Raw genomic sequence first — 27210 nt, 5'->3', positions numbered from 1 at the left:
GGGTCTGCTGAATGAGTTTGGGCAGGGTCTGCATTTTTGTCCTCTGGGTATTGTGTAATTTGGCTGCAATCACCAGACTCAGTCCAAACCAAGTCTTTGCCAACCCAGCTTCTCTTCGCCCATCTTTTGAGAGAGGAGTTGCCATGGGGATAGTGTCGTCATAGTAGACCAGCTGGTAGAGGAAAATAGTGACAGAAGCCAAATGGGAAAGAGTTCAGAGAGTGAAAGACTTCGGCAGAAACGGGCTGGGACACGGAGGAGAGGTGAGAGCCCGGAGAACTGCTCAGAGTGACAAGATGTCACAACAAATTAGCTTAGACAACTGGATAGAGACACTCCCACGGTGAGAGCAGAGCAGAGCAATCAGGATAAGAGCTGACTGTGTCCCGAGTGTCCGGAAGACACAGTCAGCTGCGAGCCGGATCCTACTGGATTCTGCAGAAACCAGCTGAAGAGCGACGTGGGCTAAGAACAGAATCAGTTCCTAGGAAGTTCCTTTATCTCCCTCTGAGCTCTGCCTATTTCCAAGGAAAGTGGTGGGCGGTTAGAGAGACATGCCTTCATTTCTGTATCCGATTCCACTTCCCTCTTCTGGCCTCTTGACCTTTTGACACACTGAGAAGAAAACCTCCTGCAAACAATAAAAGGCTAAGAATTTTTCTCTGAGGCACATCCTTGTGTCTTTTGTTGTTTTATTTGAGACATGGTATCACTATCGTAACCCTGGCTGGCCTTGAACTCTCTATATAGATCAGACTGACCTTTAATTCACAAGGTTTGCCTGCCTCTGCCCCCTGAGTGGTGGGATAATAGGAGTGACAGGACCGGAACAACACCTTTTGTCCTTTCATTTGTTTGTTTTTTGAGACAGTGTTTCTCTGTGTACAAAACTGTCCTGGACTCGCTTTGTAGACCAGGCTCGCCTGGAACTCCTGCCTCTGCCTCCCCGAGTGCTGGGATTACAGGTGTATGCCACCATGCCCAGCTCTTTCTTTTTGGCAGTCCTGGATGAAACCTGCCTTCATGCATGCTGGGCAAGCACTCAAACTCGATTGTTCTCTCTTCAGTGTCCGAATCTCAGACCCTTCAACCTTCTCTTTCCCCTCACCTTTTGTCCAGGTTCTACATCCTGACATCTGCCATGTTCTCTTTTCTATGGCTCTGCTCCCTGAGCCACCCTCGTCCCCAACTCAGAAGTTTTGCTTATTCTAGTTCTACACTCAGTTGCAGAATGAAGTACAATTTATTACTGCATTTCTCCTCTTCTTCACAGCAGCCACACATGCTCTTTCTCCTTGTATGCCAATTGTGTCACTTCATTTGCTGTGCTTTGGTTAAAACGACTCCTGATGGGCACACATCTGTAATTCCAATACTCAAAGGCTAGATGCAGGTGGATCTCTGTGAGTTGGAGGCTAGCTTGCTCCAGGCCAGGATGACATAGTGAGACCCCATCTCAAAAAGTAAAGAAAGTTTTAAAAAGGCTGTGTGTGTGTGTGTGTGTCTGTGCATAAATGTGCACACTGGGGTGGGAGTCAGGCCCTTGTGTATGTTCAGTGTGCCCAACCTTCATGTTTTTTTGTTTGCCTTCCTAGTACTTCCCTTGACCCCAACCCTGAACCCCAACTGCATTATTTCACTTCGTAGTCTAGACATCGTTCCTGCAAGAAGATTCTCTGAATAGAAACCTTGTTTACTTGTTTGCTTCAAATAAGTCTCTTATTTCTACTTTTAGAACAAAAATAAGGTTGAGAGTACGTGCAACTGTGACATTGATGTTGACTTGTTTTGCTGCATGTTAGGTGTAATAATGCTGAAAAAGTGAACAAACAAGCAAATTGAATAACGGTTTCAGCTCTCTACAGGGTGAAGGAAGAGAACCCAACTATTCTTTGCAATCTGAAGGTCTTGCAAAGACACTGTTTGTACAAATAATAATCTATGCATGCTAACAAAGCCCTGGAAGGCAGGAGATAAATTGTACATTTTAAGCTGGGTGGTGGTGGTGCTTGCTTTCAATCCCAACACAGGAGACAGAGGCAGGAGAATCTCTGTGAGTTTGAGGCCAACCTGGTCTACAAAGTAAGTTCCAGAACAGCCAAGACTATACAGAGAAACCCTGTCTCAAACAAACAAACAAAATCTAAATAAAATTTTCTTTGTACATTTAACTATTAGATATTCACTTATTCTTTCAAACACATACTTGGAATTTTCAAATTGTTGGAAGCTTTTTCTGGCTCGTGTTTATGTATAGTACTTATAGACACAATAAATATTTGAATGAATAAAAAAGACTATCTGGCTATAAGGTTACAGATACTGGGGAGAGACTCTCTTTCCCTCATTAGATTTTGGGTGGGAACATAGTTGGAATTTGGAAAATTAAAAGCATTTGAAAAGACCTACCTACTTTCCTAACACTGTAAAGAATTTTTGTCTCCCCTTCACCCCTTTAATCTCCAGCAGGACCTGGCTGTTTCAGGTACCCTGAGATCACAGCTATTTTCTTGTCTCTTGGTGACTCTTTGATCCTAACATCTGCAGTCAATGCAAAGAACCACAGTAGCCCCAGGAAAAGACTGACGTGGAGAACGTGCTGAAGCAACATTCCTCTGGGTCTCTCGCTCTCCCTGTGTGCCATCAGGAGCAGGTGCTGACTTCTGCCTCACCTATCTCACCAATGACTAACTGGTCAACACTTGTGATAGGGCCACATTCTAAAACAGCCGCAGGCCTGGCCTTACCGGGGCTCCCAAAGATAAGGACAGAGCTCCCGGCTTAAGTTGTGTTTACCCAATATTAAGAGAGACAAAGGGAAAGGAGCATTATTTACCTTCTTAAGAAGGATGACCTTTCCACTGGAAAGAATGAGTGAAGTGCAGAAAAGCAGAAAAAGGCCAGGAAGGGCAGTGAGATAGATAAGTGACAGTTTAGTTTACCTTCTAATAAAATGCTATGGTGTCAAGACATAATGGCCTAAGATTTTAAAATCTTAAAAACTAGAGAGATGACAAGAAAATGAAAAAGAACATTTCACTTGAGGAGGAGTCTCACAGAGCCCAGGCTGCCTTGGGACTTGAGATTCTCTTGACTCCGTGTACTAGCTGCTGTATTTCTATGCAGTCTAGGAAGATTACTAATAGGTGATTGAAAACACAAAAGGGGTGATTAGTAGGAAGTCAAATTGATTTATTAGTATTAAGTAGGATTATTTATTAAGCTTAAAGCATAGCAAACTGCTTCCTACAGAGTTAATGACAGCAGGAGGACACTGTGGTTTGGTACCACAGGACATACTGTTGATGCTTTGGGCTGGATGACTGTTATGTACAACATTTTGAATATGGCCTCCACTCACTAGAATTCTGTTTTTCTTCCTGGAAGTGCTGTGTTTTGAACCCAGGGCTTCAAGTATGCTCAGCAAGTGCTCTATCACTGAGCTACACCTCTGGGCCTTCTCTGTCTATTAGATGTCAACACTCTCTTTAGCATAGTTTGGACAGCAAAACTATCTTGAGAAACTGCCAAATGCCCTTGGGAAGAAAAACCAGCACTGGTTTGAGTACTTCCTGATTTCTGCAGATCCCTGAGGAAAACCTCTAATGAAATCCTACGTAGAATAGAAGACTGGACATCCGGGTACCTTCAACTTTCCTTCCTTTTTTTCTTTCCTTTTTTTTTTTTTTTTAAAGACAGATTTTCCCAGCCCAGGCTGGCCTTGAACTCCCTATATAGGTGGAGGATTACCTCCTCCCTCCTCATTCTCCTATCTCTACCTCCCAAAAGCTGAGATCACATCCATGCGCCAACTGACTGGGGAGAAAAATTTACATGAGTGGGCGATCTCTGTGGTTCAGCAGGTAAAGGCTGCCAAGCTGACAAGAGCCTACGTGGCAGGAGAGAACCAGTTCCTCCAAGGACTCCTGTCACCTCTACATATCCATCATGCCACATGGACCTCAGATATTTTCTGATCCTTTATCAAGTCATTTCAGTCTTTCGAACCACCTCAGCTAAAGGCGCCTGAAGACCCGGCAACTTGAGTCCAATCTCCAGGTGTGTGCCTTCCCAACACAGACACTCACACGCATAAATGTAAAACAAAACAAACTTCAAATGTCTTGCTCCTTCTTGTCACTCTGAGCTCAAAAGCTCCTTCCTCAGAGAAGTCGCCTTGACCAGTGTTTCTCATGTTGCCCCTTTAACTATCCACGATTCAGCGAATTACCTTGTAATTCTTTAACATTGTACACTTTTAAAAAAATATTTATTTATTTATTATTTATACAGAATTCTGCCTGCCTGTGGGCCTGCATGCCAGAAGAGGGCACCAGATATCACTATAGATGGTTGTGAGCCACCATGTGGTTGCTGGGAATTGAACTCAGGACCTTTGGAAGAAGAGCCAGTGCTCTTAACCTTTGAGCCATCTCTCCAGACCAGCATTGTACACTTTATCAGATGAGAAAAACCTTATTTGTTACATTATCACTTTGCTAGTGATGGAAAACCATCAGAGATGGGGCAAAAAAAAAAAAAAAAAAAAAAAAAAAAAAAAAAAAAAAAAAAAAAAAGTCAGTGTTGGATCAACTGAGGTCCCACAAAGGAATAAGTCAGCACACACCATGACTCCTGCTTTTCTTCTTTTTAAATTATTTTTTTCTTATGTGTACAAGTGTTTTATCTGACCATCTCTACACCATGTGCATTTGGTGCCAAGGAGGCCAGAAGGGGGTGTTGTGTCCCCTAGAACTGGAATTACAGCTGATTGTGAGCTGCCATGAGGGTGCTGGGAATTGAACCTGGGTCCTCTGGAAGAGCTCTTAACCACTGAGCCATCGCTCCAGCCTTTTGGTGTGCTTCCTTGTGATTCCTTCGCCACAGATTATATTCTGATTGGGTGTGTCCTGCACATTCTTCACATTGTTCTCTATGCTTATAGTCCCCATATGATTCGGGCTAAGATTCTGTTCATTAAATTTCTCAGTTTTGGATCATCTTTCCTCTGCTACCAATGGATCATTTTTTCTTCCCAGACTCGACTTATTTGTATCTTTTTTATTTGTATAATCTTCCCTTCTCAGAAGCCAACTGGGAAAAGGTCCCAAATCACCAAAGGTGAAGGCAAATGATAGCTGTTGAGAGAGGTACATTTCGTCACTGCTGGAGTCTCTTGCTGGGTCACTTCACAGCCCCACAGGGCATTTAGGCTACAGTCCAGTCATCTGAGGGGCTCAAAGGGGTGAAGCCTGCTGCTACGAGATTCTAATGGACTCCTGTGCACAAGTCCCGAGGTCATTTCCTCCCCCCTGTCTTTTTGCTTTTTTTTTTTGAGACAGGATTTCTCTGTGTAGCTCCGGCTATCCTAGAACTTGCTCTGTAGACCAGGCTGGCCTCTGCCTCCCAAGAGTGGTGGGATTAAAAGGATGTGCCATCACCTCCCTTGAGTCTTCTTAGGCTTCTTCCCATTAGATTTGTCGTTCGGAGTGAGCTACACTCTCTCCTCCTATTCTGCACCAGCACCTTTCAGAACAGCCAGAGGTCTGCGGAGATCAGGCTTCTACACGCAAACTACTTGCCTGCTACAACTAACATTAATAAGATAGTAATCTTTGCTGCAGTTGGAATTCTTTTGTTGCAAAGGTTGCTGTCCCTCGTGTGAAGTTTTTCTGAAAAAAAGTGGACATTCCCAGCCCCGGGAGGAAGCAAGTGAACCTCAGAAGGAAATGAGGGGACACTGGTCTTTGCTCCTTATATTGCAAGTTGGTATGCTGAGGACTTTTTCCAGAGGTACAAGGCAAAGCTGGCTCCTGGCAACAATCAGGGACAGGAGTTTCTGGGGGAAACCCTGTGAGTGAGGCAGCTCATTCTCAGGTCCTAACTCTATTTTCTTCTTATCTTCCAGAGAGAGATAACAAGACTCTTGAGAGCCCCTACTACAGCATTCCAAGCTGATCTTCCCTGCACTCAGCAGCACCGTCCTGAGCTACAATTAAGAAGAGAGTCACCCTGCCCTCTCTCCTCCTCTTTCTAAAGGAAACAGGCTTTTTGCCTACAGGTTTAAGCATTCTTCCCCCCCCCACATTCCATTGCAGTCTTTTTGTTTGTTTGTTTGTTTGTTTGTCTTTCCTTTTCAAGACAGGGCTCTCTAAGTAGCCCTGGCTGTCCCAGAACTCACTTATGTAGTCCAGGCTGGCCTAAAACTGACAGAGATCACCTGCCTCTGTCTCCTGAGTGCTGGGATTAAAGGCGGGTACCACCACCCCCCTTCAGATCATTTCAGTCTTGCTGACGATATTGCAAAAGACATCAATGCTCAGGGACCCTCTCGATGACAATCCAGTCTTCAGCACTTAAGCTTCCTGAGCCTCCTCACTTCTTTTGGTTTCATTAGGTAGCCTTCTTTTCATTTTCTCAAGGTCTGGTCATTTATTTATTTGCTGCTCTTGTTTTTGACTGGACTCAGAAGTAGAAGCTCTCATCGAGACAACCTTGTATTTGAAAAGTACACATATACATATGTATGTATACATAAATGCACACACAGATGCTATATATATACTATATATAATCAATATATATATGTGTTATATATAATGAAAATCAGGCATGGGCTGGAGAGATGGCTTTAGTGTCACTTGCTGCTCTTTCAGAGGACCAGGTCAGTTCCCAGCAGTCTTATCTGGGGGAATCTCAGTAATCACTTCAGTTGCAGGGTATCCAACACGCTCTTCTGAATGCTACAGATACTCATACGTATACAAATATGACCTCACACTTACAACAAACAACTCTTTTTAAAAAGAAAGAAAACTAGACATGGTGGTACGTGCCTATAGTCTTAACACTCAGAAGGGAGGTGGAAACAGGAAGGTCAGAAATTCAAGTCTGAGCTACGTGCAATCCAGTCAAGAAAAAAAATTGCAAAGAAAACAAAAGATAAAAATAGGCCAACTACAAGAAGAAGCCATCCATAAAGGAAGTGTTTTAACAGTGTCCAAAGTGAGAGATGCCCAAATACATTCACAAAAAAACGAAGCACGAGAGTTTTTTTTCATTGTATTTTGGTGACGGTGGTATTTGTTTTTCTTTTTTCCTACAAAGTCAATAAAAATTGACAATACCCAGTTCTAGTTAAAATATTTCAAAATGCATAGCTGGGATAAAAATCAACATGTAGCCCTTATAGAAGAGAAGTTGATACTAATTGTGAAGATTTAGATACTCAGCCAGATAAGGTGTGCATGCCTGTACGCCCTACCCTGGGGGGCAGAGGCAGGCAGAGCTCCGGGAGATTGAGACCAACCTGATGTGTAATCCTGGCAGGCACCCTGGGGTTCTGAGAGCAAGCTGGATAGCTTGACTAGCTGAATCAGTGTGCTCTGGGTTCGGCCAGGGACCCTGCCTCAGTATATAAGGTAAAACAATCGATGAATATCCCTTTACTCAAGCTCTTGTCTTCACACACGTGCGATGCACGTGCCTGTCTATACACACATGCACCTATCCCTACACATATGAACCCCCACACAGGCACACACGCATGCACATGCGCACCTGGACATTGCCACTCGTGAACCCCTGTACAGGCATGCCACACGCACATATTCATGCAAAAAAATGATTTAGATTTTCGTATTTTAAACCACAGTCTCCACAAACTATTTCCATAATGGACACCTAGAAACGCATAAAGACGGTCGAAACACCATACTATCACAGAGGAAATCTGGAAACAACCTAAACGCTAAGGGGAATTTGTTTTAAAGGCATTCTTTATATGTCACCTTGACCTTCTCACTTCCTCTTCTTCCACTTCCCTGTATCTACACAATGGTATTTTTCAGTTTTTCAGGCTCACTAGGCTCTTGGATACGAGGGCCTCATTTATGTCTTCTCTGTCCAGAAAGCACCTCCTCTCCCCCGGGCTAGCACACTCTTTTCAGATGCCAGCTGTAATGTGGGCGTGGAGAAAGGCTTTCCTAACCGTTTGTGTGGGTCCCTGCTAATTTGATATAAAGTGATTACTGTCTCCTTCAATACCGTGGATCGTGTCTGCTAGCAAGCAGCCTCTCACGATGGGCAGCCATGTGCAGAACACTGTGGACCCATTAAAACAATGACCGTAACTACATGTTGATTTTAAAAGTATGTCGGCTCATATTTCCTCACTGTGTGTTGTCCTAAACTGATGAGAACAGATATGACATATCAACCAAAAGCTGAAAATCTAGTTACTGTATGTTTCAGCAGTCCATCGCCTTAACCACTCGGCCACCTCCTCAGAACAAGTCACTGTGTATTTTAAAGCAGCACAGACATTGTGAATCGTGTAGTATAATGGATTCACTCCTACTCCATGGTGAACTAGTGAGCTCAGCGAGGTAAAGAACGATCGAGAAGCACCCGCTTTGTCAACCTCTGACCTCCATCCGCCAGCCTGCACATGTGCTCATGTACCTGTACACGCACAGTTAGAAAGGGGACGCATCCTTTCTAGGAGGTATCTAGGTGCTCTGCTCTGTCCACACTGGCGGAAAACGGAAATAAAGGAGCAAACACATGCCCCACAGGAGGATTACGGCTAGTCCTGCAATAGAGCTAAGAGCAAGGACAAAGGAAGTGTCATGCTCACAGAGTCAGTGTTCCTGACAGTTGAAAAGAACAAGAATGCAGGAACATTTGAGTTGTGCCGCATCGGGTGTTCTCAGGCAAAAACACAGAGGACAGTCAGGTGTGGTGACGCAGGCCTGTAAATCCCAAGTACTTTCAAGGGAGAGGCAGGAGGATCAAGAGTTCCAGACAAGTTTGAGACCAACCTGCACTAGAGGAGACCCGTATCAATCAGTAAAAAGAGATGGGCCAATGAGTGAAGGTGCTTTCCATTTGTCTTGACAACCTGAGTTCAATCCCTGAAACCCATATGGTGGAAGGAGAAACCCAGGAAAAAACTAATGTCACACTGGGAGAACCAGTCCCACAAGTAAGATGGAGCAGGGGTAGTTTGTGTTACCAGATCAGATAGACTTGAGAAAGGAGGGATACTAAGACAAACTATATCATTTCCTTCGTTTGTTTGTTTCTTGGAGGGCAGATATATGGCATGACTCCTGTGGAGGGGTCAGAGGGCAGTGTGTTCTCGTCTATCACGTAGGTCCAACCCAAGCTGTCCTGCTTAGCAGCAAGTGTCCTTACCTGCTGAGCCATCTTGCCAGCCCTCTGTTGTTTTTACCTTGAAACTAAGCGCACTTGGATTTTGTTGTTTACAAAGGAGATCTAGAAGACTAACTAATTTGAAGACCCTGACTAGGGCTGAAGATTGTCTGAGTGGGAATAAAGTGGAGCTCGTGAATGGTACCCCCTGGAGCTGACCAGGACTGAGGCCCTGTAGTCCAGCAAGGCAGGTGTGGAGGAACGGCATAGTCAGTCAAGGGGTAGAGTGTTTCAAGATCAGCTTTTCAAGCAGGTGTGTTGCCAAAGCCATGCAGCTCAGCAGTAGTTACTCTGACAAAGGGAGGGTGGGGCTGTGCAGAAGAAAACAGCTTTCTGCCTTGCAGGGGGCAGTGAGAGAAGAACAGGCTGGACTGAACTGGGTAATGTGCTTTTTTTATCCAGCAAACAAGGCTGAGATATAAGAAGGGGCGATTTATCACAAATGGCTGATCAAGCCAGGCACGGCAGGTCAAGCTTTTGGGCTTTGTCTGAATTCTAAGATATCTAGGAGGTTATTATCACAGCAAGAGAGGGTCCAGATTTGGATTTTAGAAAGATCACTGGTAAGGAATGGTGGCACAGGCCTTCAAGCCAGTGAGGCAGCAGATGAGGCCAGCAGGGGTTGCAGTGAGCATCAAGTCAGTCTGGGCTATGTAGCAAGACCCTGTCTCAAAAGTGATAAAAAGAAAAACAAAAGAAAAATCACTGGCTGCATGGTACAAACGACCAAGGAAATGCTTAATAAAAGATGACGATGATGAAGTTGGACTAAGATATTTGAATGGGAATTTAGAATATCAGCTCTTGTAAAAAGTGTATCTTAGCTCCAGGTGTGGTAGTGTATGCCTTAGGCACTCCCATGGAAGAGACAGATCGAGCTCTGAATTTGAGGCTAGCCTGGTCTACACAGTGAGTTCCAGGCCAGCTGGGGAGACCTTGTCTTGAAAAATAAAATAAAATGTAAAATTAAAGTATATCTAATTGCAAATCTGTTTTCAAGTAAGCTTCCTTGAGAAGATTGCATGATTTCTTTTTTCCTCGTCGTAGATGAAAATCAAAAGGCACAGGAGTAGCCATGACAGAGCAGACGAACAGAGAGCCTGACATTGGGGTATTTATTCAACAGACATTTACCTATTAGCTACTAAATACAGGACTGTCTTGGTACTATTCACTGTGGAATTAAAGAGCAAGATACAGAGACTGTGATGGAGACAGAGTTACCTCATTCTCAGAGCTTAAGGTACTGCTATGTTCCTAAAGTGTGCTGTCTGCTCTTACAAACAGCCTGGCCCTCCTGCAGGAACCAGTCTTTGGAAAACATTTAGCAGATCTGCAAACTGGATTGTTCCATATCGCTTTTCCTCTCCTGCAGACCTTTGTCCCAGCCAGGTTGGAGCCACAGATAATGCCTTAAAAGAGATTTAGAATGCCTGTGTACTCAAAGGAGGGCGTCCAGGACAGGCAACAGCCAAGAAGAGGGCAAAACAATAGGACCAGACAAAAGGTAACCAGGAAACGTACTAGTAATATTCAAAGAGTAATATAAGGGACTGTGGTTGGGTTACACAGTGGTTCCCTCCAGCACCAGTAACCAGCTTTACAGGCAGCAGCTTCAAATCCCAGAAAGAATTTGCTGTGTGAAGTGAAAACTCTATTCCAAACTGCATGGCCTTGGCTAGGCTAAACTGTCCTAATCTTTTCATTTGTAAAATGACGGAAGGTGTTGTATTAATGGGGGGGGGGGATTTAGTAAGTACTATATGCTGAAGTGCTTTGCAGAGTATAAAGTACAGAGTTGTTATTGCTTTGAATCTCATGAAGCACAGGAAGTCTCCTGAAATAGCGTATCCTCCTGGCCCACCTCCCTCAAGACACTTCTCTTCAAACCAAGCTTGGGAAATCAGTGGAGCAGCATTTGACTAGTACGAAGACTGCGGCACTTCTTGGGGACTCCTTTGACTCACAGCCCAGACTCTAGGCAATCCATCTCTATGTTCTTTTGCAGATATGTGTGTCAACTTCACTTTTTATCTGCTTCCTTGATGACTGCTCCCTTTGCTCCCTCCACGGCTGGATCAGCAACCCTGGGAATTTAAAAGGAAGCTAAGCCAAGAAATCAGTGCTGGGTGCGGCCATACATACCCCAAATCAACCCTAGCCTCTTGGAAGATTGGGGCTAAAGAATCTCAAGTTTAAGTCTAACCTAAGCTACATAGAGAGCTGAAGGCTAGTCCGGGCAACTTAGGGAGACCCTATCTCAAAATGGGCAGGGCAACCTAGCATAAGTTTCTGTGGTAGCAGGCATGGCTGGCATGCACATAGCAAAGTTTAATTCTCAGTACAAGGGGGTGGGACTTAAACAACTATGTAATTCACAAATTCTCAAATTATAATTACTCATAGCACATTACACAAATTTTTTTTTTTTAAGCATAAAATCTAGCACGAAGGATTCTGACAGACAACTTTTGTCACACTTTTTTTTTTTTTTTGATTCAGGAACCTTCCCACTTAAGTCCACATGGCATGGTGTGTGTGTGAAGGTCAGGGAACAACTTTCAGGAGTTGGCTCTCTCCTTCCAGCAGGTGAGTCTCCGGGACCAAATTCTGGCTGGCAGTAAGCACTGTTTGAGCCATCTTGCTGGTTGTATAATACTTTTTTTTTGTTTGTTTGTTTTAAAAATTTATTATTATTATTATTTTATTTTTTTAAAAAAGATTTATTTATATGAATGCTCTGTCTGCATGTACACCTGAAAGTTAATAGAGGGCACTAAGTCTCATTATAGATGATTGTGAGCCACCATGTGGTTGCTGGGAATTGAACTCAGGACCTCTGGTATTTTTTTTTTTTTTTTTTTTTTTTTTGAGACTGGGGTTCTCTTTGTAGCTATGGCTGTCCTGGACTCGCTTTGTAGACCAGGCTGGCTTCTTACAGAGATCTGTCTGCCTCTGCATTCCAGAGTGCTGGGATTATAGGCATGTGCCACCATGCTAGGCTCTATTATATGTGCTTTTGAAGACAGGATTTCTCTGTGTATCCCTGGCTGGAACTCACTCTGTAGATAATGGTGGCCTTGAACACAGAGATCTGCCTGCCTCTCCTTCCCAAGTGCTGAGATTAAGGGCACAAGTTTTATTGTTATTATTATTTAGATTTATTTCATTTTATGAATATGAATGTTTTGTCTGTGCACTACATGTATTCCTGGTGCCCGGAAGTCAAAAGAAGGTTTCAGATCCCCCAGAACTGGAACTAAAGATGCTTGTGGACCATTACATAGACGCTGGGAATTGAACCTCAGTCCTTTCGAAGAGCAACAAGTATTCTTAACCATTGGGCTATCTCTCTGGCTCCTACTGTTATTAATTTTAAAAGTTTCATGTTATTTTTAAGTCTGTGTGGGTATGTGGGTATGTGCAGCAGAGTGCAGGTGCCTGCAGAGGCCAGAAGAAGGCATCAGATTGGGGGGAAATGGAATTACAGGCAAGTTGTGAGACCTCTGAAATGGGAGCTGGGAACTGAACTCAGATCCTCTGGAAGGGGAGCAGCAGGCACTCTTAAGCACACCTCTATTGCCCAGTCCATTGCTTTCTTTCTTAAAATTGATTTACTTAGGAATGTGCCTGAGGCCAGGCTAGGTGGTGCATGCCTTTAATCCCAGCACTTGGGAGACAGAAGCATGTGATTTATGTGAGTTCCAGGCTGGCCTGGTCTACAAATTAAGTCTCAGGGCAGTGAGAGCTACACAGAGAAATCCTTTCTTGAAAAACAACAAAGAAACAAAAAAGACGGTGCCTGGCTCACTCCCATCTCTTCTCATTTTATTTCTAACCCCCCCCCCCCAGGAAGGGCACTGAAGTTCACTGTGACAATCAATACAGCATTGATAGACATTGGCAAGGTGGCAGCGCCTGTTTCAGTTACTGCTCTTCACTGCGTTGTGTTCCCTGTGCCAGTGACAACACCATCTCCAGGGGTCTGTGAGATCCCTGTGAGATTCTCGCTTGTATCTCAGATGTGGTGATCAGACTCTTTTCAGCGTAGGCCCAACACCCTGCAAAAAGCCTTCCGAGTGACTCTCTTCCAAGCACTCTTCCAAGTGCTAAGGCTTTAAGAACACCACCTGTCTGCCTCAAACTTAAGTAAGAGGGTTGGGGACTGGGTCAGGTGGTGAGGTAGTTGTGTGGAAGCATGGCTACCTGAATTTGATTCCCAGAACCCACATGAAGAGAGCTAGGTGTGGGGTCACGCGCCTGTAATCCCATCACTTGGGGGAGGCAGATTTAGGCTGATCTCTGTGAGTTCCAGGCCAGCCTGGTGTACAAAGCGAGCCCAAGACAGCCAAGACTACACAGAAATAGCCAGTCTCAAAAAAAAAAAAAAAAAAAAAAAGTTAGAAGAGAACAGACTCTATAAAGCTGTCCTCTGACCACCACGTGTGCTTTTGGGCCCACACACACAAATACATAGATATACGCAATATAAATAAATAATTAAATAAACAAATAAAAGATGGTTAGCATATAAACACGTTAACATTAGTATTTAAAATGAAGACGGAAGTCAGGCTTTTCTCAGACTGAAGTCTGATTTGGCTCCTGGTTTGCCCAGGAGTAATAGCTTTGTGTTTGTTTGTGGCTCAGTACACTGGAATGTAAGTCTCTATTCTGAGGTTTTTATCTCCTCATTGCCCTAAAAGTCCACAATGGCCTTTGTAGTTGGTCTTTGCTACTTTGCCGGTTTTTTCCCCCACCCTTTATCCTCCCCTCTACCTGCTCCTTTTTACACCCTAACATGAGAGAAACAAAGATAGAGGGGAGAGAGGAATTAGGAAAATCCCTGAATCTAATTTCTTTCCTTTTGTTTCTTCTTTGACCAGGGCTACTGACAAACTGCAAACAATTTCCCTAAAGACTAACAACCACCCACCTTGCCACTCGGGGGCCCTCAAATTTATGTACCCTCTGAAAAGTTCCCAGATTTTCAAATGTCACACAATGGCAGAAATTATCCGCAACTGGCAATGCCACGCTTCTGCTAGAGCACGAGGCAAACCATTAAGATAATAACACATTATTATAACATTTTTTAAAAAAACAAAAATTCCAGAATTCTCAAAAATGTCACTACAGGCCTCTATGTATGCTATTTTAGTTTGGGAAATTAGTGGAGGGAAGAGCCTTGTGTAGTTTTTTCAGCCACAGCTAGAAGCTTCTTGGCACAAGAGGTCATCCTAGAAAAACCCCTGCTTCCAGAAGAGCGCTTTGCATGAAGGCACTGCACCCTCTTCTGGCCTCGCGGACCACAGGCATTCACGCAGTGTAGAGACAAGCACGCAGTCAAAACATCCATACACGGAAGAAAAACGTGAAGGAAACAGATGCCAACTTAAAAATGTGTGAGGGGGTTCTAGAAAACTGAGACAGGAAAGCACAAGTGTCACCATCTCACAGACCTCCTGTTCCTACTTTTTCTCTTATGACGCCCGGCGCGTGCTCCCCACTCTGTACCACAACCCCTTGCTTTCCAGTTGAGTCCTCCCTGGGCCACGGAGGCTACTTTAGCCTCTTTTCAAATAGAGATAATGAATTAAGACGGTTTATTTTAGCACCTGTTTCGGTTTGGATATGAAGTGCACCCGCAAAGGCTCATGTGTTTAAAGGTTTGGTTGAGAGCTAATAGGCCTTTGGGAAGAACCATAGGGGATCTGACTAATCTCCAGATGGAATCATGGCTTGATCGTGATCCGGTTCCTGGGGGTGGGGCTCAGAAGGTAGGGCTCAGTTGCTGGCATTCCTTTGAAGGATAAACAATTCCCTGGACCACTGCACCCTGAGATGAGCTGCCTTCCTCCACCCCATACTCCAATTTGCCTCTTCACACCATGGCCCCAAAACAAAGCAACCAAGTGATAAGGGACTGAAATCCTGGAACTGTGGGAGAATAAATCCCTCCTTGCTTAAGTTGTTGCTCAGATATTCTGTCACGACAAAAAGAGTGACTATTCCAGCAAGGGTGGTGTGATTTCCGCCTCAACCCCTCGCTCGGTCCTGATGGATATAGCCTGTTCAGCAGTCTCAGAAGGACGGAACCGCCCACTGAGTCGTCCAATCGGCAGAACCAACAAAAGGGCTTTCCTTACTGGTTGTGTCATCAGCGCGGAACTCTGGCGCCTGCGCTCTGAGACCCGTCTTTGATCCTCTGATCAGGTCTGTGTTGCAGCCAGTTAGGTCAACCCTAATTTTCAGTGGCCCACCACCTCTGGTTTCACAGGTGTTTTCCATGTCTTTAAATACCCAACTCAACTCGCTCACAATTGTCAGAAGGCCATAGACCCCTAATTTCTAAACCTATAGGCCATACCCTCCCCACAATCCCCACCCCTCTCCACCTCCAGGCAGCTACCTCTCCTTTCACTAAATAGTCATCCGTTCCCTAAATAGTCTCAAATGGATTTTTTCCTCCCTATGGCTTTATCTTCTAGGCCTAATTAAAGACAGTTCACAAGGCACCTCATTTAGGTGAATTCCGGGCCATAAAAGCAGCCAAAACTTGGAGCTGCAGGGATCTACACTGCCACCTGGTGGCAGGATGTCAAATAGGTTTTGCTATTCCTAGGATGCTACTGGCTGGCATCCTAGCAACAGGCCATGGAGGCGGACACACCAAAGCACTGCTTGTGGGCGGAACATGACAGCTCCTTCTTCTAACCAACATTTTCTCTGCCTGTAATTATCTTTACAAGCTTTTTTTCCCCCCCTTCAGAATTCTTTAATTCCTTCCTTCCCCGGGCACGAAACCCAGGGCCTCATCCATGCTAAGCAAGGGCACTCAACAGTTAGCTTCCATTCTCTTCTCTCTGCTAAATCTCCTCCTTTTCCTTCTTGACTCTCAGCTGCCAACCTATTATGTCACTGAAAAAATAGAAGTAAAATAAGAGAAATTCTCCGTCTTCACTACTAAATCTGGTTCCTCTTGTAGGCGCACTGTCAGCGTCCTGTCAGACACTGTCACCTACCCCAGCTCAGCCACACCTTTTCTAGATAGCTGGGCCCTTCTTTCTCTTTACAACCCAAAAATTCTGTCTGGAAAGTGAGTCCTTTCTGGAACCGAGAGTTCCTTTTCTAATGACTCTGTATTCTAAGCCCTTTTAGCCTGGCCTCATCTGAGAGCCAGAGAATTCAGAAGCACAAACATTTGTGTGGCAATGAGAGACTAGAGGGGGGTGTCTTACAGCATTAAGTGGGGTGCTGAGTGGAATGATGCGTTAAAGAATCCTACACAGTTCCTTTGTGAGGATCAAAGCAAGAATTCTTCTCTTGCTATGTCCCTCTAGACAGCGTCCCGTATCTGCTCCTTTTCACTTGTCTAATTCGTTTGCAGTGCCGGGAGTGGACCCTGAGCTTCCACGTGCTGGACAAGTGGTTCACCACGGAGGCTTTCAAGAAAAACGGCCCCATTTCCTTCACTCATCCTCTGCTGTTACACCTGTGCCAAGATCACCAACAAACTCCGCCTTAACAAATCCATCAATGGCCACTTCTCTGTCCTCCCTCCTCAGGCACTTGTAAGTCTCCCTGCTTAGTTGTGTTTTTTTTGGTGGTGGGAGTAGGGGTTGGGGGCAAGGTGTTACTATAGCCCAAGACATCCTGAACTTACTCTGCAGCTCAGGCTAGCCTCAAACTCATGGCGATGCTCCTCCCTCTGACTCCTTCCTGTGTACTGAGATCACAGGTGTGACCTCTGGGTTCACGTGGCTTTGGAGCCCTCAGTCTCTCTAGATTTCTACCTCATCTGTCTTCTCCCAGCATTCTTAAACACTGAATGCCCTCAGAGCTCAGTACTAAACCTTTTCTTTCTGTCCCAACTCCCTGGATTTTCCTACAGGTCCATGGTTTTGAGTCTGATCAGACCGGGTCTCTTATTTGGGCCTTACAACCTGGCTGTGGAGCTGGGACTCCACCTCGACCAGATGGAGGAGTGCTCTGGGGTCCCGCCCTAGTCTACGCTATCTGGTCCTTCCTCCAGTTTCCCCACTGGGCATGGTCATCCCCAAGAGAGGACTCGGTCTAACTTCTGGATAACTTTGCTCCCTTGTCCAGTCCATTAGCACATCCTGCCTATGGACTCTTAACACTTCCACTGGCCTAGTTATACTGGCTCAAGTCACCTTCTCTATACCCTGTGGTTCCTGGGATAACTCATCTTTCTTTGTTTGCCTTCACATAGTCTATTCTCCAGACAACAGCCAAAGTGACCCCTTGGAAACATAAATTTGATCTCATTTCTCCCAATGTCAAAACTCCTCAACAGACGGTACCGTATTTAGATCAAAAACTTAGATAAGGTCTTGGTAGGCTGCAGGCTCTATGTCGCCTGTCTCAAGGTCACCCCATTTCCCATAGCTCTTCTCCTTGGCACACCAGAGTAACCAACCTCCTTGCTGGTGTCTATTTGTTTAGTCTAGGGCCTCACGTATGCCAGACAAGCAATCTACCACTGAGACATATCCTGAGTGTCCCTTATACCTTATACTTTTTTTTTTTTTTTTTTTTTTTTTTACATGGGGTCTCAAATGTAACCCCAGCTGCATGGCATTTAATGATCTCTTCAGGACTCTGAGGGTACCTATATATATGTGACACATACAGACATGTAACACACACCGTAATAAAATGCATTTTAAGTAAGCCACAGCTGCAATGAGATGCAGCTCACACACCACACAAAGCGCATAGTGCGTGGTTTTTAGTATATCCAGAGTGGTACAACCACCTTTCTGTTTTTTTTTTTTTTTTAAAAATTTGTTTGTGTTCTGTGCTCAAGAGCCACAGCAACACATAGTCAGAGGGTAGCTTTTTAAAATTCATTCTTTTCTTGTACCGTGTGGGTTCTACTGATCGGTGGCAAGTGTCCCACCTGCTAAGCCATGGGGGGAGAGAGGACAACTTTTATTTTCCCTGTCTGTCTATCTATGTGTCTATCTATCCAACCATCCATCCATCTATCCATCCATCTATTTATCTATCTGAGACAAGGTCTCACTATGTAGCCCTGGCTGGCCTGGTTAACATCTTACTGTTTTGGTAAATAAGGCTTCAGTGTACAGTAGCCATGATTATTCACTACACAATAGTCTGACTGCTTTTGAGGCTGTCACATTCAGAGCTGCAGAACAGTGGTGACTGAGACTATATGGCCCACAGAGCATGTATAGCTTCTCCCAGGACCGATACATTAGAATATGTTGACATGGGCTGTAGTCTGAGAGACATACATACCCCAGATCCTTTACACACAGTTTCTTTTGTAGGAGTAATTTCAGATGACCTCACGGCTGGCTTCTGGGCATTCTGTTTCTGCTCAAATTCTTCCCCAACCAGACCACAGTATCAGAATGAGCAAACTCTAGCTGGATGTGGTGGCACACAGCATTCAGGAAGGCACAGGCAGGTGGATCTCTGTGAGTCTGAGGCCAGCCTGGTCTACAAAGTGAGTCCAGGACAGCCAAGGCTACACAGAAAAACCCTATCCCGGAAAACAATCCTGGGATTAAAATGAAAGTACATTCTTATGACATTTATGTGTCTTTAAAAGAACCGAAAATTCCAGAATTCTCACTATATAATAGAAAAAACAAATAGCAGGTCTGAATCCTACCATGATTTATGTAAGTGATGTCTCTTAGCAACTTTACCTCCATGTTATTGAGACATGAGGAGTTATAGAGGGTTGAGGGAGTTATAGAGGGTTGAGGAGGAAGTATGTTTGAACCTTTGTATTTTTTTTTCTTTTTTGGAACCTTTGTATTTTTAATGTTTCTAAATTAGTATTTCTTTCTAAATTAAAAATCCAATGGGTGGGTTACAGGTTCTTTTCCTCACTATGCAATTATCCCATTTCTCTGACTCACCTTGATCTCTGAGTTTTTGCCATTAATACCAGTATGGTATCAGATACACTTTCAGCTGGTATCAGGCTTTGTCAAATGGCCTTGTCAAGAGCAAAGCCAGGGCAAGTGAGATGGCTCATCTAAAGCTGCCTTGTTACTGAGCCTGATGACCTGAGTGTAATCTCTGGTACCCATGTGGTAACAAAAGAACCGACTTCTGAATTACCCTCTGACCTCCAAATGTTCACAGTGGTACACAGGTCCCCCAGTCCATAAACAGTTGTAAATAAACGCAGCAAGATTACTGCTTTTAATTGTTCGTAACACCACCAACAAACATTTTCACCTTTACTTAACCTCAATTCCTACCAATTTAGAGAGGGTATTTTCCCCTTAACATCTAATTACTATAAGCTTAACAGATATGTATTTCTTTTAAAATAAAACAAGGGGCTGGAGAGATGGCTCAGAGGTTAAGAGCACCGGCTGCTCTTCCTAAAGGTCCTGAGTTCAATTCCCAGTGACCACATGGTGGCTCGCAACCATCTAGAATGAGATCTGGCGCCCTCTTCTGGTGTGCAGGCACACATGTAGGCAGAACATTGTATACATAATAAATTAATCTTTAAAAAAATAAAATAAAATAAAACAAGAATGGGGGAGGATGTGGTAGCATACCCAGTAATCTCAACATTGTAGAGTGAGGCAAGAGGATAGGGAGTTGAAGCCAGTCTGGGCTACATAATGAAATCCTGTCTCAAACAAACAAGCCACACACAGAGACACACACAGACACACAGACACACACACACCCAAACCAGTGGTGATTGTTGCCTTAATAAGGTTGGCATATCAGGAAGCCTAGAAATATGAAAAATGGGGTAGCCTATAGTTTCTTTTCCTTTTTGAGAATGGGAAACATAGGCTAGGCTAGGCTTGCTTTGTACCCATGGAAGTCCACAATTTTTGAAATGGAAAACAGAGTAACCCCTTGTCTCAAAAAGTAAAGCTTATTCATTCAGCAAACAGGGCTAAGATGACCACAGCCAGGATCTGCAGTGGGGAGAGCTTGCTGGGGAGTTGGGACTGCATAGTGTCGAGCAGCCACGCTTTTGGTTGGTGAAGAAAAACCCATTAAAACAGAAATCTCTAATCTCAGCACTTGGGGAGGCAGAGGCAGGAAGATCTCTGTGAGTTTGAGGCCAGCCTGGGCTACAGAGTGAGTCCAGGACAGCTGAGGCTACACAGAGAAACCCTGTCTCGAAAGACAAACAACAAAGAGAGATCTCATACTGGATGCCAACCTCCTGGGACTGCCCTCCTGCCCTGTCTGCTCTGATAAAAGAGGCTAACAGTCACCGAACACCCATTTATCTCCATGGCACTGCCTGACCCGTCCACAAAGCACTCTTCCCTCTTGCACCACCCCCAGCTTGCTGTGGGACCCAGACTTAATCATCACCATGCGTTCTGCCAGCTCTTCTGAACGTCACTGGCACGGACAAACCCGGTTTCTCTTGCCAGGGGAACTGATGTACTGTTTGTGCCATAAATTCTGGGCACTGAGTTTTTTCCCTCTGGCCTGTGGCTTCTTAAAATCTGTGAGTAGATTTATACTGTTCTCATCTTTCATATCCTGTAGGGCACTGTCTGCTCCTTAGGGAACTCTGGTTGCAGTGTAAACTCTCCTGGGTATGTGTTGTACAGCTGTTCCTTCCAGCTTGAGGCATTCCTTTCTTGGAGGAGAGAGGGGGCTGAAAGCTTCCCAAAAGGAGGCTAGGGAAGCTCATGAAACTTAGACTCAGGAGGGCCTCCCTGAGGTCAGCTAAGCAGTTGCTGGGGGGTGGGGGGCAAGGCAGGGAGTGGGATGCAGAGGAAGATGCTGCCTGTGAGATGTACAGGGATCTCCAATGACGCATCTTCCATGTGTCCTCACCCATGTCAATGCTCTTCTTCTGATGACGCAGCTGCTGCTTGGGAATCACTTGTGGGTGGATAAGTCATTCCCTATCACACTCACGTTCAGTTACTTCAGCACATTCCCTGGTCACCAACCTAGATCTGAGTGAAATCAATTCTTCGGCCTGTCATTGGTACCCATCTGGGGTGAACAGATACATTTCACGTCTTTCTACGAAAGGTCATACAATATATTCAATGAAGTCCTGGCAGAATAAAAAGGATCACGTTTCTGTAGTTTATGTACTAATATGACTAAGATTAGCCCCTATGCCAGGACAACATGAGAATCTGTGAAGTATCCCATATTTAAAAAAAAAAAAAAAAGATTTGAAAGCCAGGCGCAGTGGCCCATGCCTGTAATCCCAGCACTCAGGAAGGCAGAGGCAGGTGGATCTCTGTGAGTTGCAGGCCAGCCTGGTCTATAAAGTGAGTCCAGGACAGCCAAGGCTACAAAAAAACAAAAAACAAAAAACAAAAACAAAAACAAAACAAAACAAAACAAAAACCCTGTCTCGAAAAAAACAAAACAAAACCAACATATAAAAGACATGAAAATAAAAGGGAGACTTGGAAAGACAGAGGAAGAGAAAAGGAGGAGTGAATATTATCAAATTATTTAAGAACAGTATGTACACATATGGAAACAACAAATTATTTTTTTTACAATAGTATATGCTAATAATGATACAAATCAGATGGCTGACTGAATTCCTTGTCTTAGTTTGAAAAGTATGCTAAGGGAGCCAACTTTCCCTTAAGGATGACCATTAACGAAGGAAAAACAAAACAAAACAATACAAAAACCAAACAACCCTGAGGCTCTTGGATGTGAGCCAAAACAAGATACTAGAAAAAAAAAATGCCCAGTGTGGTGGTACACACCTTCAATCGCAGCACTCAGGAGGCAGAGGCAGGTGGATCTCTGTGAGTTAGAAGCCAGCCTGGTCTACAGAGTGAGTTCTAGGACTGCCAGGGCTACACAGAGATCCTGTCTCAAAACAAACAAACAAACAAACAAACACACCAGCAAATTCCCAGAGAACACTCTGCAAAGAAAGCCTTTTTCAGATATAAGCAGTGTTCCTTGATTTCAGGTAACTCGTCACAAACATCAGAAACTGTCACTCCTGCCCGACCCATTCCAAAGACTGAAGCCTCCTTCTACCTTTCATGGACATTTTACCACAGTGCTTTGCAAGTAACATGCCTAAGTTACACAGCAGAAGTGGTCCTGGAAGAATGGTTACTGTCGTATACGTTCATAAGGTTCTATACTGCTTTTCCTATCTCTGGCACCATGGCCGGGCTCAAGATTCCCTCCGAACCACAGTGTACAGCCATTAGTGAGGGTCACAGTTGCCGTGACAGTGCTGAACTTGAGTCTTTTTTTTTTTTTTTTTTATCATTCTTGTTACTTTGAACAACACATACTGAAACTACAAAGTGGGCTGGCAAGGTAGCTCAGGAGGTAAAGGCACCTGCTGCTATGATCGATGAATCAGGTTTGACCCCTCATACAGCTGACTGAAGGGAAAGAGAGACTCCGTGTGGTCCTCTGACCGCAGCACATCACCTTGGTACGCTTGCATGTACACACCCCCACACATAACTTTTAAGAGTAAAAACACCACAAATGGCAAACGTTATTAGTGGGGTGACTGCCTAGGAGAAAGAAGCGTGTGTTCAACAGCTCACACCTCCTTCCTACAAGCAGGCACGGTGGCCCAGGCCTGGACGAGGAAGCAGGAGGACCAGAAAGAGTTCAAGGTCATTCTTGACTACATAGCAGCTTTGGGGGCATACACCAGACCCTGTCTAAACAAACAAATTAAAGAAAAAGAAAAGCTGGGCATGGTGGCGCACACACACCTTTAATCCCAGCACTTTCGAGGCAGAGGCAGATGGATCTCTGTGAATCTGAGGTCAGCCTGGTCTACATAGGGAACATCCAGGCTACCTACGGTTACAAAAAGAGACCTTGACCCCTGAAACCTCAAAAAATAAATGTGGGAACATGTTAAGTCTATTGGCTGTGGGAGTAATAGTCTCTCCTATAGGCTGAAGTAGTAATGGTCTCTTCTGCCACCACTTATGTGTCTTACAATTATCAAGACATGAAAAGTTCAAAGAGGGGCTGGAGACGTCGATGGCTCAGGGGTTAAGAGCACTGGCTGCTCTTCCAGAGGTCCTGAGTTCAATTCTCAGTAACCGCATGTTGGCTCACAACCATCTGTCATGAGATCTGGTGCCCACCTCTGGTGTGCAGGCACACACGTAGGCAGAACACTGTATACATAATGAATAAATCTTAAAAAGTTGTGAGAGATGGTAAGCACTGAGGTTATCAACTGTAAGACACCAGTTTGATACCAATCTGACATTACTCACATTGTGTTTATTGGTCTCCATCTCTCTATCGTAGTAAGAGCTGACCCGTCTTCAAATTTCTCTTCAAGGCACAGCTTCCTGTAAATTTTAATTGGTCCATTAGTTATTCATGTAGTATTCATTTAGGTTCCCTGAGAGAAGAGCCCGAGAGTTAGCACCTGGACAACTGAGCCCTATGAGTGGGAGATGAATTTCCATACGTTCTAATTGTATCCTAGATCAACTCGATTCTGGGATCCTTGTTCAATGGCTGGAGGTGGGGGAGGGCTAACAAGTGAAAGGTCCTGGGTGGAGGAAAGAAGGAGACAACTGAATATGGTAAAAACCTCTAGATTTTGAGCTATTACTGTGTCATCAACTGGCAGTTTCTCCATCTGCAAAATGGGCAGGAAGTTTATTTATTTATTTATTGAGACAGGGTTTCTCTCTATGTAGCCTTGGCTGTTCTGGACTCTCTTTGTAGACAGGCTGACCTTGAACTCACAGCTATTTGCCTGCCTCTGCCTCCCTGAGTTCTGGGATTACAGGCCTGCTTGTTAGGTGATCTTGCTGACAAAAATTGTTTTTTTTTTCCAGATTTATGTTACTTTTTATGCATATGAGTGTCTTGCCTACATGTATGTATGCTTACTGTATGCATGATTGGTGCCCAAGGAGGTCACAAGAAGAAGGTGTCAGATCTCCTGGAACTGGAGTTACGGATGGTTGTGAGCCACCCTGTGCTGCTGGGAACTGAATCCAGGCCCTCTGACAAAGCAGCAAATGCGCTTAGCTGCTGAGCCATTGTTCTACCCTCACAAATTCTGTGCTTTAAAGCAGCTTAGTTAGTCATGTAAGAGTTACAGTATTTGAAGAACTCCATTGGCAGCTCCCAGCATCCTTAGCGATTTGTCTATGCTGTGATACGATCACTAGTCCGTGGTGGCAACTGCTTGAGAAGCCCATGCGCACACGCTCAGCTGTGTCTTCTTTCTCTTAACCCTACTTAAAAGCTCTTTCAAAACCCTTTAAAAAGACACTGTGTCAACAGCCTCTTCCCTTGTAGAGATGCCTCTAACGTATAGAATACTTCTATAATATTCTACCACGTGGATATAACGTTATTTATCCATTCACTTTTTGTTGGTCAACATTTGAGTTGCTCCCAGCTTTCAATTGTTGCAAATAAAACTATGAACAACAACGGCATATTTAAAATATTTAAAATAGCAGTGTCACGCTCCTTTAATCCCACCACTGAGAAGGTAGATCTCTGTGAGTTCCAGGTCAGCCTGGTCTACACAGAGAGTTTCAGGACAGGACAGCACTGTGAGACTCTTGTCTCCAAAACTACGACAACAAAATACTGGAAAGCCTCTGCCTTTTACCTTCACCTTCTCTCAGACCTTGTACGTGAGTCAGAAACCATGACTGACAGCTGTCAACACAACCACGCCTGCTTCCTCCGCCCTCCTTCTGCTGACCTGGGTGGCTGCCTCCGAAGGTCAGCTGAGACAGAGTAAGTGAAAATACTAGTTTGGTTGGAAACTTGGGGCGCCCTGTCCCTCTGAATGTCTCACCCTCTCCATTCCTCCTCCTCTTCTTGCTTTGCGCAGGGGGTGTGTATGGCTAGTGATGCAGCCAGGCTGGCTTCAGCTTTCTGAGTACTGGGACTGACGGCATATGCTATCACACTAGGTGACACACATCTTTTTGCCTTTTCTTATCTTCGTCTGCCTTCCTCATATCGCTCTCATCTCTTTCCCTGAAGAACTACCCCTTATCATCTGTGTCACTTTCATTTTGGAAAAGCAAAGCAAAATAAAACCTAACACTGCTTTTTTAATTCAAATGTCCTTTTCTTTAAAAGTGAGGTGCTGGGACCAGCAAGACAGTTCAGTGGGTAAGGCTGACAATCTGGAACTCAGTAGTGGAAGGAAGAACCAAATTCTACAAGGGACATGGACACGGATACACACACACTGAATGAATAAAACCCAAGATGTGAAAAAAAAAAACCCCAAACATTTAAAGGTTAAGGCAGGAGGATCACAAATGGTCAAGGACAGCTTGTGCAGTGTAATTAAAAAAAAAAAAAAAAAAAAAAAAAAAAAAAAAAAAAACGGGTCGGGGTGGGGGTGGGGAGGGTAGAGCTGAGTAGGGAAACGTTTTGCTCAGGGCAGTTGGTCTTTAATCCTTTTTAGAACACTTACGTCACTTGATGGATAAGGCAGCAAACTCTGCACTTGTCTTAACATACAGTCCTGTCCTGATTCCTTCATCTAATTACATTTCCCTTGAGAAAATTTACAGGCCCCAACGGCACGGGCCTGTAATTCTAGGCACTCTGGAGATGCAAGAGCATCTAAAATTCCAGCCTGGGCTACCAGGAGGAGTTCAAGGCCACAGAGAAGCCCCAGTCTCAAAAGGTAGCTCCTTTCTGGCATGACCAAGGACGTAGTTTCCATCCCTACTTACAAAGGTTTCCTGCTATGGTCTATGCTGGGCCCATCTGTCTCTGCTAGGATATGAGGTCCAGGAGGGCGGGGCGTTTAGCCATGTGCTCGGCAGTAGGTGCTCAGTGGACACCGATGGGAGCCCGCCCGGAGGACCCTCCGCCCTCCACCCACCTCCCGCCTCTCACCCACCATCCCCGCAGCGGCCCGGCGCCGAGCTCCGCCCAACCGCCCGCGTCGCGGCCCCGCTCTGCCCCGGGGCGCCGCGCCGGAGTGACAGCACCGCTGCCACCGCCACCGCCACCGCCACCGCCACCGTCGCAGCCGTTAGCCCCGCGCCGTCGCCGGCCCGCTCTCCGTTCTGAAGGGTCCGTTGACGGAGGAAAACGTGCCTGGCGCCCGCGGCTCGCTGCGTCCGCCCTGCACGCTCCACTTGCCCGGGGGAAGGCGAGGGTCCCCTGCTCCTCACCTGGCCACCAACCGACCAGCCGCACTCCGGGGGTCCCCGAGCGTGTCAGCGCCCCGCGCCTTCACGGGGTAACCGTCCGGCCCAGGACGTCATCCTCCGCGCCGCCCTTTAAGAGGATGTTGACAGCGCTGCTTTAAGAGATACCGGTGCCCCTCGCGCCTCTGCGCCCCCCGGGGACGACGCACCGAGGTCCCCGTGGAAGGAGCCCTGGAGCCCCTGCACAGGCACTTCCTCGTTCCCCTTCGTCCCTGAAAGGACTCTGCGGGTTTGGCGCTTCGCTATCATAAAGGTCTGCTGGCCCGTTGGTGTGCGGAGGCAGCAGACGACGCAATGAGGTTTGGGAGGCGGAAGACCAGCCTCGCAGTGACTGCAGGGGACCGAGTCAGCAAGGCTTTGAGGAGCCCCGGGAGCTGGGGCTGGCAGGGTTTTCTTTCTTTCTTTCTTTCTTTTCATAAAGATCGGAAATGCGCTTCTCAGAAAGGGTATTGCGGTGAACGAACCCGCGTGTGCAAAGGTGTGCAAATGAGTAGATTGCTAGGGAACTTCAAATTAAAGCTATGTGTGCCAGTAGGTACGCATCGGAAGGCTGGAATAAGGGAGAAAAGGCCAGGGAGGGGGAAGGAGGGGAATGCCAAGCATACATTATTTTGGCTTTAAAAATAACCTAATTTATTTATTTATTTAGGCGGAGGTCTTCATATAGTCCAAGGCGGCCCCAAACTCTCCCTGTAGTTGAGGCTGGCCTTAAACTCCTAATTATACTATAATGTAGGGTAAAAAGGGCTAAAGGAAAAATACCCTGGCCTTGACCCTGACTTGACTCCAAACCCCAAAACAGGGC

General features: G+C 45.2%; 1 protein-coding gene across 1 annotated transcript in view; it reads right to left on the bottom strand.

Moving 5' to 3' along the window:
• Positions 1–26917, bottom strand: part of LOC129677315 (solute carrier family 2, facilitated glucose transporter member 3) — a 67164-nt gene extending 40247 nt beyond the window's left edge. The window contains exons 1-2 of the mRNA XM_055607959.1: positions 26370–26917; positions 23466–23543 (exon numbers count right to left, since the gene is read on the bottom strand). Coding sequence (XP_055463934.1) covers positions 23466–23486 — 21 coding nt within the window. The 5' untranslated portion in view covers positions 23487–23543; positions 26370–26917. The remainder of the gene's footprint in view (positions 1–23465; positions 23544–26369) is intronic.
• Between the last annotated feature and the right edge of the window lie 293 nt (positions 26918–27210).

Source organism: Psammomys obesus, unplaced genomic scaffold (assembly GCF_907164565.1).
Source record: "Psammomys obesus unplaced genomic scaffold, mPsaObe1.curated_primary_1811, whole genome shotgun sequence".
In the NCBI taxonomy this organism is placed as follows: Eukaryota; Metazoa; Chordata; class Mammalia; order Rodentia; family Muridae; genus Psammomys; species Psammomys obesus.
The sequence above is the reverse complement of the archived record's forward strand: the minus strand, read 5'-3'. Positions and strand labels throughout refer to the sequence as shown.